General features: G+C 27.2%; 3 protein-coding genes across 3 annotated transcripts; 1 reads left to right on the top strand and 2 right to left on the bottom strand.

The window, feature by feature from the left end:
- Positions 1–831: 831 nt before the first annotated feature.
- Positions 832–4,005, bottom strand: LOC134829497 (T-complex protein 1 subunit delta). The gene is made up of 4 exons (XM_063842578.1): positions 3,745–4,005; positions 2,871–3,523; positions 2,667–2,806; positions 832–1,750 (listed from the first exon to the last, which is right to left on the bottom strand). The coding sequence occupies exons 1-4, from the start codon at positions 3,854–3,856 to the stop codon at positions 1,048–1,050; spliced, it is 1,608 nt and encodes a 535-aa protein (XP_063698648.1). The 5' UTR covers positions 3,857–4,005; the 3' UTR covers positions 832–1,047.
- A 1,106-nt stretch (positions 4,006–5,111) lies between these two features.
- Positions 5,112–7,535, top strand: LOC134831116 (methionine aminopeptidase 2). Its single transcript, XM_063844769.1, has 3 exons — positions 5,112–5,270; positions 5,351–6,015; positions 6,743–7,535. The coding sequence occupies exons 1-3, from the start codon at positions 5,114–5,116 to the stop codon at positions 7,385–7,387; spliced, it is 1,467 nt and encodes a 488-aa protein (XP_063700839.1). The 5' UTR covers positions 5,112–5,113; the 3' UTR covers positions 7,388–7,535.
- Positions 7,536–10,318: 2,783 nt separating this feature from the next.
- On the bottom strand, positions 10,319–17,410 carry LOC134829620 (RNA-binding protein 5-like). Its single transcript, XM_063842794.1, has 10 exons — positions 17,276–17,410; positions 17,072–17,153; positions 16,713–17,012; positions 16,560–16,653; positions 15,308–15,377; positions 14,864–14,937; positions 13,629–13,742; positions 13,172–13,286; positions 12,430–13,107; positions 10,319–11,493 (listed from the first exon to the last, which is right to left on the bottom strand). Exons 1-10 carry the CDS (start codon positions 17,295–17,297, stop codon positions 10,364–10,366), a joined length of 2,679 nt encoding a protein of 892 aa, XP_063698864.1. The 5' UTR covers positions 17,298–17,410; the 3' UTR covers positions 10,319–10,363.
- Between the last annotated feature and the right edge of the window lie 333 nt (positions 17,411–17,743).

The raw sequence follows: 17,743 nt of genomic DNA, 5'->3' as shown, positions 1-17,743 counted from the left end.
TAAAAAAAATTATTTAAATTTTTTTTTTGACCACAAAATATTATTCAACAATTTTTCAAACAAATTTTAATTTTTTTTTTTTTGAAAAGATATTGATTGAAAATTAGATTTGCGTTGAAAAGAAAAAAAAGATAATTTTTCATAAAATTTAAGCCCATTTTTTAAGAAAAAACAGCTTTAATAATTTCCTTGGGCAGTTAAAAAAATTTAATATTTTTTTTTTAATTTTTGAAATTTTTTTTATATTTGCTTTTTCTTAATTTTTAAAAATTTTAAATAATTTTTAAATGTTTTAAATATTTTTTAAAAGTTTTTTTAAAAAACATACCTGATAAAAAAAAATATTAATTTTTAAAAATTTTTTTTAAGGTTTTTAAAATTAAAAAAAAAAATAATTAAGCAAAACTAATTATATTTTTAAAACTTTATTTTTTTATTAATTTTTAAAAATTTATTTTTTTTTTGTTTAATTTTTTAATTTGATAAATATCAAAAATTTATTGAAAATTAAAATTGAACTCAAAAAAAAATTTTATTAAAAATGTTTGTACTTAAAAAATGGGAAAAATTTTAAGAAAAATTATCAAATTTATTTTTTTGATGCTTTGTATGAAAATTTTTCTGAATTCTATTTTTAATTTAAAAAAATAGCAAAAATATTGAAATGTAAACTTTAAAAAAATTGTCATTTTGTATAAAAAAGTAAATATTAAAAAAAAATTTTTTGAATCAAAAAAAATAATTTAATATTAAATTATAATTTAAATAAATAAATTAATTAATTAAAAAAAATAAAAATTAATTTATAAAATTTAAAAAAAAATTTTTTTTAGGGTGATAAAGCTTGATTTTTATTTGTATCCATTTAAAAATAACTGACATCGGTGCTAAATGTGAAAAAATAGTCGCTTAGTACGATTTTTAATTATTACATATTAAATTTAAATGTTAGTTGATCATCATCTCGTTTCAAGCGAAAAAAAAAACTAAAGCATTAGTGATAAAATGAACAAAAAATTAATGTTTATGAGTATGCAAAGTGTCTTCTTATGTGAATGTGTTGACGATATCGTCAATTTTGAGGATCGATCGAACAGTTTCGGAGGCCAAGGTGATGGATGACGTCGAAACCAACAACGGTTGCATGACATTTTCCGCCAAAATATCCGTGATCGCTCCCTTTCTCACATTAATTCCGGCATTTTTCTCTCCCTGCGCATGGCGATTTCGCAATTCCGTCACTGTCGCGATCGGATTCAAGCCAGCATTTTCCGCGAGTGTCGACGGAATCACTTCCAAAGCGTTGGCAAAGGCGCGGAAACAATACGCATCGACACCTTCGAGTGTTTGAGCGTAAGCCGCCAATTGCAAAGCCATTTCGATCTCGGGAGCTCCGCCGCCAGCAATCAAAGCACGTTTGCGGACCAAGCAACGAACGACGCACAAAGCATCGTGCAACGAACGTTCGGCTTCTTCCAAGATGAGTTTGTTGGAGCCACGAGCGATGATGGAAACGGTGCGTCCCTGATTTTGGATGCCAGTGACTTTGACGAATTTGTTCGTGCCAGAGGAGATTTCCTCGACGAGATCGGCATTTACGAGATTTTCGGGCACGAAATGGTCCAAAGAGGCGATCGGGCGACAATTGAGGGTTTTGCAGACGAAGTCAATATCCTCGCGTTCGACATCTTTGACAACCATGACCTTGATTTTGTCCAAAAAGTGTTGTGCCAAGTCGGAAACGGCATCACTGTGGAAGAAAAAAAAATTGTTTAGAAAGAGTTTTTACATATTTTAAAAAAATATAAAAATTTTTAGGAAACAATTTGACAAAAATTTTAAATTTTTATCATTATTTCCCTGAAAATTATTTTTTTTTTATTTTATTTAATTTAATTAGATTATTTAAATTAAAGTTAAATATTTAATTGTTGATCATTATTATTATTAATTATTGATCATTTATTTTTATTTTTTTTTTTTTGAGACTAAATTTAGATAATTTTTTTTCTAAAATAAAACTTAAAAAATATTCAAAAAATTTCAATAAAAATTAAATTGAATAATTTAAATAATAAAAAATTAAAACTTTATGTAAATATGAATTAATTGAGATTTTTTTTCTATTTTTTTTTTTAATTAAAAAAATTAAATTAATAAAAAAAAATATTTTTTAAATCTAATGAATTTTAATTTCAGAAACTTCAGAAAAAAATTTAAAAAAATAAAATTAATTAATAAAAAATTAAATTAAAGTAAATTTTATATTAATTAAAAATTAATTAATTAAATTTAAATTTAATATATTTTTAATTTAATTAAAAAAAAATTAATTAAAATTAATTTTTTTTATTTTTGCTGAACAAAAATTATTTAATTTTTGAAAATAAGATTTATTTTTAAACTTTAATTTTAATTAATTTTTTTAAAATAAAAATAAAATTTTTTTTCAAATTAAATTTAAAATAAAAAAAAAAAATTATTCAAAAATTTGAAATTTATTGAAATTAATTGATTTTAAATTTTTTAAAAATAATTTTTTATTTCAAAATTAAATTTAACATTTTTCGAAATAATATTTTAATTATTTTAAGTGATAATTTAATTTCAAAAAAGAAAATTTTGACTTAAAAAAAAAATTAAAGAAAAAATAATTAAAAACTCACCGTAAAATTGATTTTTGGACAAGTAATACTGTGCATCCTGCCTTCTTGATCTGTTTAACGATGTTTAAGATGTAGGCACGTTCCTCTTTCAACACGCGATCCATGGCGGCATAGTCAGAAACAACCACGCTGTGATCCATCTAAAATTTTATTTAAAAAATTATTGAAAAATCCTTCAAAAAATCCAATTAAAAATCAACTCACATCAGTTTTTGGTGCAGAAATGCAAAATTGAATCAATCCAATCTTTGCTTTTTCGATGCGTTTCGGTGCATTGACTCCCGACGACTTTTGTGTGAAGACCAAACCATCAATCATCTCCGTATCTTCGATCGTGCCGCCCAAACTGCGAACAATTTTGATATTTTTCAAGTCAACGGAATATTCCTTGCCTGGTTCGGTGACTTTAAGCACGGCATCGACAGCGATCGGAGCCAACAAACTACTTTGCTGCGACACAACTTTCGAATTTAGCGACGTTGAAGCGATTTTTACGAGACTTTCCATGTCCGTCAACTCCAATGGCTTCGACATTTCCGTCAAAATTTCGACAGCTTTGCGGGCGCACTTTTGAAAAGCATCCGAAATCGCCGTCGGATGAATTCCCATGTTCAAGAGTTTCTCGACAGCTTCCAATAAGGCGCCGGCAACAACAACAACGGATGTCGTACCGTCTCCAGCTTCGACGTCTTGCGCACGTGACAATTCAACCAACATCTTTGCCGCTGGATGGATGACATTCATTTGCTTCAAAATCGTGGCGCCGTCATTCGTGATTGTGACTTCGCCGTTTCCAGCTTGAATCATCTTGTCCATGCCTCGAGGACCCAAACTTGTGCGAATGGCATCGCAAACAGCTAAAAAAAAATAATTTTTTTAATAAAAATCGTGAAATTCGAAAACATGAGTCATTCGGTGTCTATGGGAGGTATGTCACTCATGTACGGAAGATTCGAGAGGACACCGGTTAAAATGCGAAAAAATGATGAAAAATCATTTTAAAACGAAAAATCGATAAATTCTTCGGAAAATTCCTTCGTTGCTGCATCGAATGAACCGAAAATCAGCGGAAAATTACCTTTTGCAGCGTTAATATTGCTCAAACGAATGTCAGCTGGCTTGCTTTTGTCTTTAAAGGCCTGACTTTTGGGCTTGGCAACAGCCGCTTTTGCTCCGGGTTTGCTCACCATCTTCACTTAACTTTTGCTTCTGCGATGTTTTACGACACAATTCAATAGTTTCCAAGGGGTTTCGCACTGCAAAATTATCAAAATCGATTGAAATGTGTGAGAGCCGATGGAGGTATGAAAAAATACACGAGGTGTGGACCAAAGCGATATTGCACCGTAATGTCAAGGTAGACAGGGATGGAGTTGCGAAGGGCTCTGTTTGAAAATTTATTTTTAAAAAATTTTTTTTTTCTTTATTTTTTAAATTTTTTTTTAATTAATTCTCTAAGTAGGTAATAAAAATTAATTAAATTTTATAATAAAAATATATTCAAAAAATAGAAAAATAAAATAATAATTTTTAAATTTTATTCTTAAATATTTATTAAAAATAATTTTAAATTAAAACGTTAATTAATTAAAATTAATAAATAATTAAATATTCAAATTAAAATAATTTAAATTTAATTAAATAAAATTTAATAAAGCCAATATATAATTAATTCAATTAATAAAATAAAATAAAAATAAATAAAATTCATACTTTTAAAACTTCCAAAAAGTTCAATATATATATTTTTTTTAAAATAAACAAGAGAAAATTTGTTAAATATTTATCAATAATATTAAAATAAATAATATTAAATTTTTAATTTTTCACAAATTTGAACTTTTATAGGCTTAAATGTTTTTAAATATTGTTACATAATTTTATTAAAATAATTAAATAAAAAATAATTTTATTTTATTTTACGAAAAATTCGATTAAAAATATGATTTTTTTTTTTAAATATATAATTTTGTTTCATCAAACATTTAAATTGAATTATTTTTATAAAGAATTTAAGAAAGAATTTTTTATAATTTATAAATAAAGAAAATTATATTTATTTACCTACATAATGATAAATTGAAAAAAAAAATTATTTCAAAAAAGAAATTTAAAAAAAAAATAACTAAATTTTCTTTTTAAAGTTAAATTAAATGAAATTAAAATTTATCATGTTATACAAAATTTTGATATTTTTAAAAATAATATAATAATTAATTAATAATTCATAATAATTAAAAAATTATTTTTAATCCTTTAATTAAAAATTGAACATTTTTTAAATTTTTTTTTTTCTCAATATTTAATTTTTTAATAATTTATAATTTTATTTAATTTTTATTTTATAATTATTTTTTTTTTTAAAGAAATCCTTTAAAAATCGCCAATAATGAACGGACCTGCTCTCAAACTGACAACTTTGACGTTTACTCAATTTGCGAAACACAATGGAGAAAAGTGCGGAAGTGCTCGAAGAAAAGAAAATGGATGAAAATCAAGAAGTTGTCGAAGCTGCTTCTGACGAAGAGCAAGAAGTAAATGCTCCCGAGGCGGCAAAGAAGAAGAAAAAGCCCAAGAAGCCCAAAAACAAAGCAAAGAAAACAGGTAAAGTGCATTTCAAAATTCTACCGCATGTTTGTGTGTGTGTGTTATCGAGTCTTTTTTTTTATTTTTTTGATACGCAGAAGAATCTGGTGACGCGAAACAACCCGCAAAACCAGAGGAAAAGGAAAACGTGAATGGCGACGAGGACAAAGACGACGACGAAGCAGCTGACGATGCCGCTGCCGGCGAAGGTGCCAAGGACAAGAAAAAGAAGAAGCCGAAGAAGAAAAAGGGCGCAAATAGTGGCGGCGGCGGCGGCGCAACTTTTCCCGGAGGCAAACAAACAAATCCTCCGTCAATTCCAATTTCGCAGCTTTTCCCCGACGGAAATTTCCCCGAGGGCGAAATCATGAAGCATCCCGTGCCACAAGGCGTCGACGAACGTACTGCTGTCGATCGTTTCACGAGCGAGGAAAAGCGGAATTTGGATCGGTTGCATTTGGATATTTACAACGAGTTGCGACACGCGGCGGAGGCGCATCGACAAACGCGAAAACACATCCAAAAGTTCATCAAGCCCGGCATGACAATGATTCAGATTTGCGAGGAGCTCGAAAATACCGCGAGAAAGCTAATTGGCGAAAATGGTTTGGAAGCTGGTTTGGCTTTTCCAACGGGTTGCTCACGAAATCATTGTGCGGCGCATTATACGCCGAATGCAGGAGATCCAACGGTTTTGGAGTATGACGACGTTGTCAAATTCGATTTTGGCACGCATATCAAGGGACGCATCATCGATTGTGCGGTGAGTTTTATTAATTTTATCAATAAAATATTTTTTTTAATTTTCGATTTTTTTTCTTAAATAATTTTTTAATTAATTTTTTCAATACAATTGCTGAAATTTTTTTTATATTTTTTTAATAATTTTTTTATGAACTCTTGAAATTTTTAAATGATTTCTAAAAATTTTAATTTTTTTAATTTGAAATTTTGATTTATTTTCGCATTGAAAAAATTATTAAAAAGTTAAAATAATTTAAAATATTAAAAAATCAAAAAAAAAATTAAATTTTAAATAATTTTTTTTAAATAATATTTTTAAAAATAATTGCTAAAAATAATTTTTGAATTGTTGTACCATAAAAAAAAATATTTTAATAAATTTCATTTTCATTTAATATTTTTTAAAATTTTTTTCAAGCTAAAGTTTTATTAAATTAAATTTATTTTAAAATGAATTTTATTTTTCAAAAAATCTAAAATTAATTTGATTTTCAAAAAATTAAAAAAAAAATCAAATAAAATTTAAAAAAAAAAAAATTAAAAAAAATAAAAAAAAAATATTTCAAATTTTCCAAAATTTATTTAAAAATTAATTTTGATTAATTATAAAATTTTTTTTATTTTTTATATAATTTTTCGTTTTTAATCAAAACTATCAGAAAAAAATTTTTTGTCAAATATTTTAATTTTTCCTTCAGATTTTTTATTCAAAATTAATAAACTATTTTTTTTTTTTGATATTTTAGTGGACTCACGCATGGAACCCAAAGTACAACAAACTCATGGAAGCCGTCAAGGAAGCGACAAATGCCGGAATTCGCGAAGCCGGTATCGATGTGAGACTTTGCGACATCGGCGCCGCCATCCAAGAAGTCATGGAATCGTACGAAGTTGAAATTGACGGCAAAACGTATCAAGTGAAGGCAATTCGCAACCTCAACGGGCACTCCATCTCGCCGTATCGCATCCATTCGGGCAAAACGGTCCCGATTGTCAAGGGCGGCGAAACTACGCGCATGGAAGAAAACGAATTTTATGCCATCGAAACGTTCGGATCGACAGGGCGCGGAATTGTCCATGACGACATGGATTGCTCGCATTACATGAAGAACTTTGAGACGCCGTACGTTCCGTTGCGCTTGCAATCGTCCAAAGCACTGCTCACGACAATTAACAAGAACTTCGGAACACTTGCCTTCTGCAAACGTTGGCTCGATCGTGCGGGCGCCACGAAATACCAAATGGCGCTCAAGGATTTGTGTGATAAGGGAATTGTCGAGGCGTATCCGCCATTGTGTGATATCAAGGGATGCTATACGGCACAATATGAGCACACAATTATGCTGCGCCCGTCATGCAAGGAAGTTGTGTCACGCGGCGACGATTATTAAAGTAGCTCTCGAGGAGATTTTTAACGTTATTTGTTCCCGAAATGCGGGAATTTTCATCCGATTTTCATTTTTTTTCTTTTCTTTTCTTGCTCTGTATTGTAAAAATCCATTTGAAGTTTTTAATTGGAATAAATTTTGAAGAATTTTCCATCAAGAGTTTTTTATTCGTCATAATTTTTTACGATTTTTGATATTTTATGTGAGAAAAATCGACGAACAGGAACAACAATTGCTTAGATTTTCAAATTTCAACATTTTTCACACAGTTTTTAATTTTATTAGTTTTCAAAATGATTAAAAAGTTTCAATTTTTTTGGCAGTTTTGAGTTATTAAATGATTAAAAATGATAAATTAGAGCCCTCTGACAAATTTTTATCCATTTGGAGCAAGATTTGACAAAAATGACTTTGACACAGTTTTTGACACAGTTTTTTCCTCTTGATTTAGTTTTCAAAACAAAACTGTGTCAAAGGAAAAATTTTTTTCAGTTTCAATTTTTTGGCAGTTTTGAGTTGCAAAATGATTAAAAATGATAAATTAGAGTTTCAAAATTTTGACACAGTTATTGACACAGTTTTTTCCTCTTGAGTTTTTTTTTTCAGTTTGAGTTAGTTGCAAAATGATTAAAAATGATAAATTAGAGCCCTCTGACAAATTTTTATCCATTTGGAGCAAGATTTGACAAAAATGACTTTGACACAGTTTTTGACACAGTTTTTTCCTCTTGATTTAGTTTTCAAAACAAAACTGTGTCAAAGGAAAAATTTTTTTTCAGTTTCAATTTTTTGGCAGTTTTGAGTTGCAAAATGATTAAAAATGATAAATTAGAGCCCTCTGACAAATTTTTATCCATTTGGAGCAAGATTTGACAAAAATGACTTTGACACAGTTTTTGACACAGTTTTTTCCTCTTGATTTAGTTTTCAAAACAAAACTGTGTCAAAGGAAAAATTTTTTTTCAGTTTCAATTTTTTGGCAGTTTTGAGTTGCAAAATGATTAAAAATGATAAATTAGAGCCCTCTGACAAATTTTTATCCATTTGGAGCAAGATTTGACAAAAATGACTTTGACACAGTTTTTGACACAGTTTTTTCCTCTTGATTTAGTTTAAAAACTAAATTAAGAACCATGTCAAAGGAATTTCTTTTTCAGTTTCATTTTTTTAGCAGTTATGAGTTTCAAAATGAAAATGATTAAAAATGATAAATTAGAGCCCTCTGACAAATTTTTATCCATTTGGAGCAAGATTTGACAAAAATGACTTTGACACAGTTTTTGACACAGTTTTTTCCTCTTGATTTAGTTTTCAAAACAAAACTGTGTCAAAGGAAAAATTTTTTTTCAGTTTCAATTTTTTGGCAGTTTTGAGTTGCAAAATGATTAAAAATGATAAATTAGAGCCCTCTGACAAATTTTTATCCATTTGGAGCAAGATTTGACAAAAATTTTTTGGCAGTTTTGAGTTATAAAATGATTAAAAATGATAAATTAGAGCCCTCTGACAAATTTTTATCCATTTGCAAGATTTGACAAAAATGACTTTGACACAGTTTTTGACACAGTTTTTTCCTCTTGATTTAGTTTTCAAAACAAAACTGTGTCAAAGGAAAAATTTTTTTTCAGTTTCAATTTTTTGGCAGTTTTGAGTTGCAAAATGATTAAAAATGATAAATTAGAGCCCTCTGACAAATTTTTATCCATTTGGAGCAAGATTTGACAAAAATGGCTTTGACACAGTTTTTGACACAGTTTTTTTGCTCTTGATTTAGTTTTCAAAACAAAACTATGTCAAAGGAAAAAAAAATTTTCAGTTTCAATTTTTTGGCAGTTTTGAGTTGCAAAATGATTAAAAATGATAAATTAGAGCCCTCTGACAAATTTGTATCCATTTGGAGCAAGATTTGACAAAAATGACTTTGACACAGTTTTTGACACAGTTTTTTTTGCTCTTGATTTAGTTTTCAAAACAAAACTGTGTCAAAGGAAAAATTTTTTTTCAGTTTCAATTTTTTGGCAGTTTTGAGTTGCAAAATGATTAAAAATGATAAATTAGAGCCCTCTGACAAATTTTTATCCATTTGGAGCAAGATTTGACAAAAATGACACAGTTTTTGACACAGTTTTTTTGCTCTTGATTTAGTTTTCAAAACAAAACTATGTCAAAGAAAAAATTTTTTTTCAGTTTCAATTTTTTGGCAGTTTTGAGTTTGATTAAAAATGATTTTCTGACAAATTTTTATCCATTTGGAGCAAGATTTGACAAAAATGACTTTGACACAGTTTTTGACACAGTTTTTTCCTCTTGATTTAGTTTTCAAAACAAAACTATGTCAAAGGAAAAATTTTTTTTCAGTTTCAATTTTTTGGCAGTTTTGAGTTATAAAATGATTAAAAATGATAAATTAGAGCCCTCTGACAAATTTTTATCCATTTGGAGCAAGATTTGACAAAAATGACTTTGACACAGTTTTTTCCTCTTGATTTAGTTTTCAAAACAAAACTGTGTCAAAGGAAAAATTTTTTTTCAGTTTCAATTTTTTGGCAGTTTTGAGTTATAAAATGATTAAAAATGATAAATTAGAGCCCTCTGACAAATTTTTATCCATTTGGAGCAAGATTTGACAAAAATAGCTTTGACACAGTTTTTGATACAGTTTTTTTGCTCTTGATTTTTTTTAAAACAAAACTTGTCAAAGGAAAAAATTTTTTTTTTGGAGCAGAATTTTTTGGCAGTTTTGAGTTATAAAATGATTAAAAATGATAAATTAGAGCCCTCTGATAAATTTTTATCCATTTGGAGCAAGATTTGACAAAAATATTTTTTTCTTCTTTTGAACTTTTGATGATTTTTTTTTACCTTTTTTGAAGCAAATCACATTTTGAAGCACTAAAAAATTAAAAAAAAAATCTTTTTTAATTCATCGAAATTTATTTTTAATAAAATCTACTAAAAAACGGTAACTCCCAAATTTTTTTACTCTACCGACTCATAACGAGCCTTCATCATTTTCTTTATGTACGACTTGTAATCGTCTCCCGCTCCTGCGCCATACGAGCTCTGTTTCGATCCCAATCCAGCAGTTGAATTCCGTTGTTCCGCCTGAATGATATCCGTTCTGCCTTGATTACTTCTGCCAAGTCCCATGCCCTCAGTCCATCCCATTTTCTGCAAAAGTTTATTTCCGACGTTATTTTCTCCAATTTTTGCTGGCGGCGGTTTGTAACTCGCTTGTTGTCGTTCCAACTCTCGTTCGAACCTTTCGCGAGTCTTATTCACGGGCGGCGGATCATCTTCGCCGTACTTCAAACGTCGTTCCTTGGCCCGATCTCGATACGATAACGAACTATTGAACGTGTTTGATGAACTGGCAGCGCTCTGTGGCGAATTTGTGTTCGTTAAATTATATTTTGCCAAATTTTCTTTGTGTAATTGGGACATTCGCAAGTGTTTTGTGAGAATTTCTGCGGATTGGAACGCGCGTTTGCACAAATTACACGTGAGTTTTTCGAAATCGACGTAATCAGCTTCGTTTCGCGGCGCTTCGGGAGCTGCTGCGTCGTTATCTGACCCCGAATCGTACGAAACGAGTTTGTTTGTGGGAGTTCCATGGGCGCCAGTGACGAGATTCATTAATCCCGTTGTGTGATCTTTCTTTTCGAGGATGGAAAATCCGACATCGGCGTACATTTCCTTGCGAGATGCAGGTTTTGAGGACATTTCGTCGGAGGATGTCGATTGCGAGGGCATCACTGGCATGTCTTTCTTTTGATTTAGTTGCTTGGCCCATCGTTCCATGTCTTTGACGATTTTTTTCGCCACTTGAACTTTGTTTTGGGGGTCTTTGCCCTTTTTTTCCTTCTTGGTTTCCTCTTTTTCGTCTTTTTTCGCGGTTTCGTCGACAGCAGAAGCAGCGGCGATGGATTGTTGTTGTTGCTGGGTGAGAGCTTCAGCAGTGATGTAAGTTGAGTTTATGTGATCCCAATATAAAAAGGCTCCCGTTTCGTTGTTGTAGTAATATTGAGAGACGGGATTGTAGTATAAGCCGGTATGGGTGTCGTAATAATAGCCAGAAGTCTCGTCGTATAAACAAGGGTTTGGAGGAGCTGAAAATAAATAAAAAAAATTTAATTAATAAAATTAATTTCAAAGAATTTAAATTTTTAATTATTTTTTTTAATATTCATCAGAAATACTTTAAACAAAAAAAATATTTTATAAATAAAATTTAAAATTCTTTAATTGTTAATTATTTTAAAAAATAATTTTCATTTTGAATAGTTTTAAAATTGTTCTAAAATATTCATTAAAAAATTAAAAACTTTGTTATTTTTTTTAAATACCTTAATTTTTTTATTAATTTTTAGAAGAATATTTTTTTAATTTTTTATTTAAAAAAAAATAATTTCATATTTTTTTTTAAATATTTTGTAATTTTTAATTTTAAAATATTTATTTTAGTTTTAATAAAATTTATTATAATTTTTAAGAAATAAAATTTTAAATTATTTATTTTAAAAACCTAAGTTTATTAAAATTAAACATTTTTTTTGTATGAAAATCAAAATTTTAAATTTTGCTAAATTTTACACGATTTTTATAAGAAATATATTTTTTTTTTAAATTTTAGGTAGTATATGAAAAATATTTTTAATTTTTCATAAAAAATAAAATTAAAATTTTTTATAAATAAAATAAAAATAAAAATATGTATAAAAATTTTTCTCAAATATTTTTAATTTTCAAAAAAATAAAAATTCGCATAAAAATTATAATTTTAAATTTTTAATAATTTTTTTGATAATGAAAGTTGAAAATAATTATTTTTATAAATAATTTTTAAATTAAATTAATTTTTAATTAAATTTTAATGTAAAAATTTCTGAAAAATTATTAAATATTTTTTTTAAATTTAATTTTTAATTATTTAAAGAAACAATTTTTATTTTGTATGAAAAATATTTTTAATTTTTTTTTTGCGAAAAATAATTTTTAAATTTTTAAAAAATTTTCATGAGAAAAAAAAAGCAAAAAATACTCACGATACTTTTTCCCGTCATCCCCTTTCGGAATCTGCGCCGGTTTATTCATCGCAATTTGCTCTGCAACCGTTTGTTGCGTCTTTGCACTGCCACTTGCCTTCCCCTGTTTCCTCTGAATCGCCTGCAGTGCAACTTCCGCTCCATTATTCGCTTCGCCCATCTGCGCTTGAGTCGGAAAATTCGACATCGTGCCCATCGTGATTTGCGACGTGTAGTAATCCGTGTAATATTGCAAGTAATACTGTTGCTCGGCGGCATTTTTCGCATACAAACTCGCACTGTACTCCGCCAAACGAGGAACATCCGCCAAAGTGTACGCATAAGCGGAACTTTCATCGCCTTGCATCATTGGACCGATCATGGGAGCTTCCGTTTCTTTGTTTTCGCTCTCTTTGCGCTCAATACTTTTATTTTCCGAGTCAATGCAATACGAAACTTGGATCTCGCGCGAATCAATTTCCAACGGAGGCTCGAGAGCTTTTAATGCGTTGAATAAATTCATCGAATCGACCAAGTTATCAAAGTGCAAGTAACAAATTCCACGCGAAGTTTGCGTTAAGGGATCACGACAGACGAGAATTTTGGAAATTTTTGTCACAACAGATGGCACAACCTCTTGTAGTTTGCAAAGAATTCGCTCTTCGTTAGTTAAAGTGTCCAAATTTCGCATTATTATTTCTGTTTTAAAAAGAAAATTATTAAAAATTAAATAATTTTTTTTATAAAATGAAGAAAAACTTACTTTTCGTTAAAATATTTGACACTTCATCACTTCCTTCGCCTCCTTTTTCGCTTTCTTCCCGAGATGCTTGACATTTGAAGCAATTTTCACGTCTTTTGAAGTTGAAAACGCCACACTAAAAATAAAAATTGTTGAAAAATATTTTTAAAAAAATTAAATATTTGATAATTTGATTTTTTTAATTTAAAAAAAAAATAATAATTTAATTTTAGATTAAATAAAAATTAATTTTTAAAAATTATTTTAATTTAATTATTTAGATAATTTATTTTTTAAATTGAAAAACATTTTAAAAATAATAAAATTAATTAAAATAAAAAAAATAAAAATATTTTTAAATTAATAAAAAATTGTTAAATTAAATTTAAATTTAAAATTAATTAATTTAAATTAAAATAATTAATTTAAAATTATTTTTTAACTTAAAAAAATTAATTAATTAAATTTTAAATATTACCTTCGCGCAATACCAATCAGTCAACTGCTTCTCATCCTGCTTAGAAGATCCACTTTTTTCTCCATAGGTATATTGAATTGTTGCTCTGTACTGATCTTGCAGAATCAATTGACCCTATAAAACGAAAAAATACAAAAAAAAATCCAGAGATTAGAAATCACATAGAGAATTTTTGTCATCAATTGATCTCCAAATGTAGTGCCGACTATTCTTTAAAATATTTTTCTATTTTTTTTCTCCTGTTGAAGAAGTGATGTTGGCTACTGTTGCACTTTTTTATTTCTTTTTTATGTTTGAATGATTTTTTTTTTAAATTTAATGATGAATGAGAAAAACGCAAAAATATAAAAAGAAAATTAAAATAAATCAAGCTTGAAAGGAACTTGGATAAAAATTGAGATTTTAAGTTTTTAAATACTAAAAGAGAGATAAAAAATTGGAGAGAGAGGGAATAATAGGCCTGATTTACTAATAAAATATTTAACCGGGAAATCCATTTAAAAATTTTGATAGAAATTAATTTAAGTTGTCACGTGAAGTTTTTTATGAAATTTTAATTTTTTTATAGTTTTCTATTTTTTTTAAATTATTAATTTAAATTATTTAGTTAAATTAATTAAATAAAAAAATATAATTATAAAAAAAAAATTAAAATAATTGATAATTACTAAATTTTAAATAATTTTTTTAAAGAATTATTTATTTATTATTTTAAAATAATTTTTTTTTTTTTTAAAATAATTTTTAATTAATTTTAAATTTATAAAAAAAAATTTTTTTTAATTAACTTTAATTAATTTAAAACTAAAAAAAAATAATTAAAAATAATTAAAATTTTAAAATATTTTAATTATTTTTTTAATTTAATTTTTAATTAAATAATTTATTTTTTTTAAATTAATTAAATCGATCAAATAAATTAAATTATTTTTTTTAAAAAATAAAAAAAAAATAAAATTTCATAAAAATTGTGACAACTCCCAAATTTTTCTAACATCAAAATTGTTCCATGAATTAAGCGCTAAAAAGGTTTAATTAATAAAAAAGATTTTTTAAAAGAATATAAAAAGATAATTTATCCTCTTATGTTAACTTTTTCGGGTACGCTCGCTTTTTTTCACGACATCTACTTAGCTCTCGTGTCACTCGTGTGTTTCTGTGTGTCAAGTTCGATGACACATCGGGCAGGAATTTTTTTCATTTATTTTTTTTTTTTTTGTTTTTTTGAGAGATACCTTTCTACAAACCATCCAACGTCTTGCTTCGTCAATAGTTGCGAATTCCACGAACGCAAAGCCTCGTGATGCACCTAATCAAATGCAAGAGATCAAAACACAAAATTGTAATTTCATACAACAAACAACATTAGGAGGAAATTCGATTGAGTTTTTTTTTAGTTTTGGTTTAGAACCAAATTTCTAAGTAGAGAATGTAGAGAAATTTGACCTCACATACAGATTTTTTTTGTTACCCATTTTTTTTCTTGCGTTTCAATGGAGTAGTAGCACGTTCGTTCGCACGCCAAGCTTAGCCACTTCTTGGTTGTTTTGACATTTTTTGTCGTTTTCTTGCGTTTTTTTTATTACCTACCGTGTTACGCAATATTTTGACAAAAAAGCTCACGTTCTGTGACTTTTTTGTAAGTTACATAAGTTAAGGTTTTATATTTTTATAATTACCTGTTTTGGTTTTCCGGATCAAATGGATTGACAGGGGCGCGAGATCGCAATTTATTAAGTCACTGTTGATCTGGAATGAGAAATTTTTGAAAAATAATTATTTTTTAGGTCAATGCATTTTTTTTTTTTTTTTTTTTTTTTTTTGATAAGATAACGAAAACAATTCAATTGTTGGTTTATTAAATTGAAAATTATTAGAATGGAAAAAATGTATGAAAACAAATATAATAGCGTGAAATCGTGTCATGCACCGAAAATAATTTTAAGTATGAAATGTGTGAGAAAATTGCAGTGTGAGCTTTTTTTATTAAAAATTAATTTTATTTTGTTTTTATTTTTTTTAAAAATTAATTTGATAATCAACTGAAAGTTTAAAAAAAATCTATCCAAAAATTTGATTCTTTAATTTTTTTTTCAAAAAATTTTAATTTTTTCAAAAATTTTATCAATATTTGTCATTTTGTTATGGAATTATGGTAAAAAATAAAATAAAATATTAAAATTTTTCATAAAATTGAACAAAATTAAATTTTTGAAAAAAAAACAAGTTGAAAGACCTTTCATTTGAATCTTTTTAATAAAAATATTTAAAACAAAAAATTAAAAATATTTCAATTTTTTTTTAATTTTTCAAATTTAAAATTTTATTTTTTTATTTAAAAAAATAATTTTGAATAGATTTAAAAAAAATTAATTATAAGTCGAATAATTTTAAATTTTTTTTAATTAAAAAAAAAAAAAATTTAAATAATTTTTTATTTAAAAAAAAAATACTTTGAATAGATTTTATAAAAATTTAATTTTAAGTCGAATAATTTTGAATTATTTTTTAAATTTTTATTTAAAATATTTTATTTTTTTTAAAACTTTTTGTAAAAATAAATGAACGAAAAAATATACAAAAATATAAAAAAAATTGAAAAATTTTTAAAAAAATTTTTTTAAATAAAAATTAAAAGAAAAATTTATAAATTTTTGAAGAAAAAAATTAAATTATCAATAAATATTATTCTTTAAAATAAATAAAAATAAATTTTATAAAATTAAAAAAAAAATAATTTTTTAATAAACTGATATCAATTATCACAAAATTTTGATAATTTTTTTTTTTTTTTTTTTGAAAAAATCAACTGAAAATTTAAACTTTATCTGAATTATCGTAAAAATTCCTCCCATGCATTTAAAGTCAATATTTGTGTCAAAAACCGATAACACGTCATCAAGAATAAACAAAGAAAGAGACATTACTCACATCAGCTTCCGTTAAATGTGGCGCTAATCCTCTCACGATAATTTTGTTGTTTGGCGTATCATTCCCGCCACGCCTTTGATCATCATTCGAATATCTGTCAAAGCCCCAAATTTTAAAATTTTTCCAAAAAATCATCAAAAAACTAAAAATTACCCTCCATAACTCTCCTCACTATCACTATAATTGCTCCGATTCGATCTCGATGGCGATCCATGCCGCCGATAATCGCGATCGTGTCTCCGTTCTTTGTTGTTGTAATTGCTGTTCGGTGACCTACTTCTGCGATATTTTCGATTTCTATCATCGGAATTTCGATCATATCCGCCTCGATCGTCATCGCGATTTTTATTTCGCGAATCTTCCGACTTTTTGTTGTAAATGCGATCTCTGTCGAAACTATCGGAACGACTTCTACTACGACGGTATCTGCTATGCTTTTCACGGTCACGGTCCCTGTGTTACGAACATGAATTTGAAGAAAAATTTCGGCGAAAAAATATTTTGAGACTTACCTCGAAGGTCTCCGTTGTTCGCGATAATCTCTGTCACGCTTGTAGGCATCTCTGCCGTTTTGATTGTGATTCGACGGCGAACCTGCGAAAAAAACAAGACAATTAAAGCAAAAATCGATTGTCACAAGAAAATTTATGAGGGTAGGTTTTAATGGCGTTCAATTTTTTTAAAGTCTTAATTTTGAGCGAATTTCCGAAACTTACGTCCTCTGTTGTAATGATCCATGGAAAGGTTTTGTCTTTTTACAGTTTTTTGATATTTTTATCAATTTTTAGGTGTTTTTTCCTTGGTTTTTTATCATTTAATGACGAGCGATGGGATTTTTTCCTCGCGTTGTCTTTTACTGTCAATTTTCATTGCGTTTGACAAGCCAATGAGGAGCAAGATTTTCGTACACTTTGACGTGATTGGTTGATAAAATGACGCAAAATTTGTGATTGAATTAGATTTGGCAAATTTAGGGCGTTGTTCATGTCGGGAGATGTGAATGGAATTTTTCATTAAGTCATTTCTTCCTCAATAAATGGAAAAATTAAATTTTCATGAATTAAATTTTCTTAAAGTTCATAATAGAAAACTTTGACAACTTGTTAATAATTTTTTTTAATTTAATTTTAATTTTTTTAACGTTTTTAATTTATTAAATAAAATAATAAATTAAATTTATTAAT

This window comes from Culicoides brevitarsis, chromosome 2 (assembly GCF_036172545.1).
Source record: "Culicoides brevitarsis isolate CSIRO-B50_1 chromosome 2, AGI_CSIRO_Cbre_v1, whole genome shotgun sequence".
Taxonomy (NCBI): Eukaryota; Metazoa; Arthropoda; class Insecta; order Diptera; family Ceratopogonidae; genus Culicoides; species Culicoides brevitarsis.
This window is presented reverse-complemented; position numbering and strand designations above follow the sequence as displayed.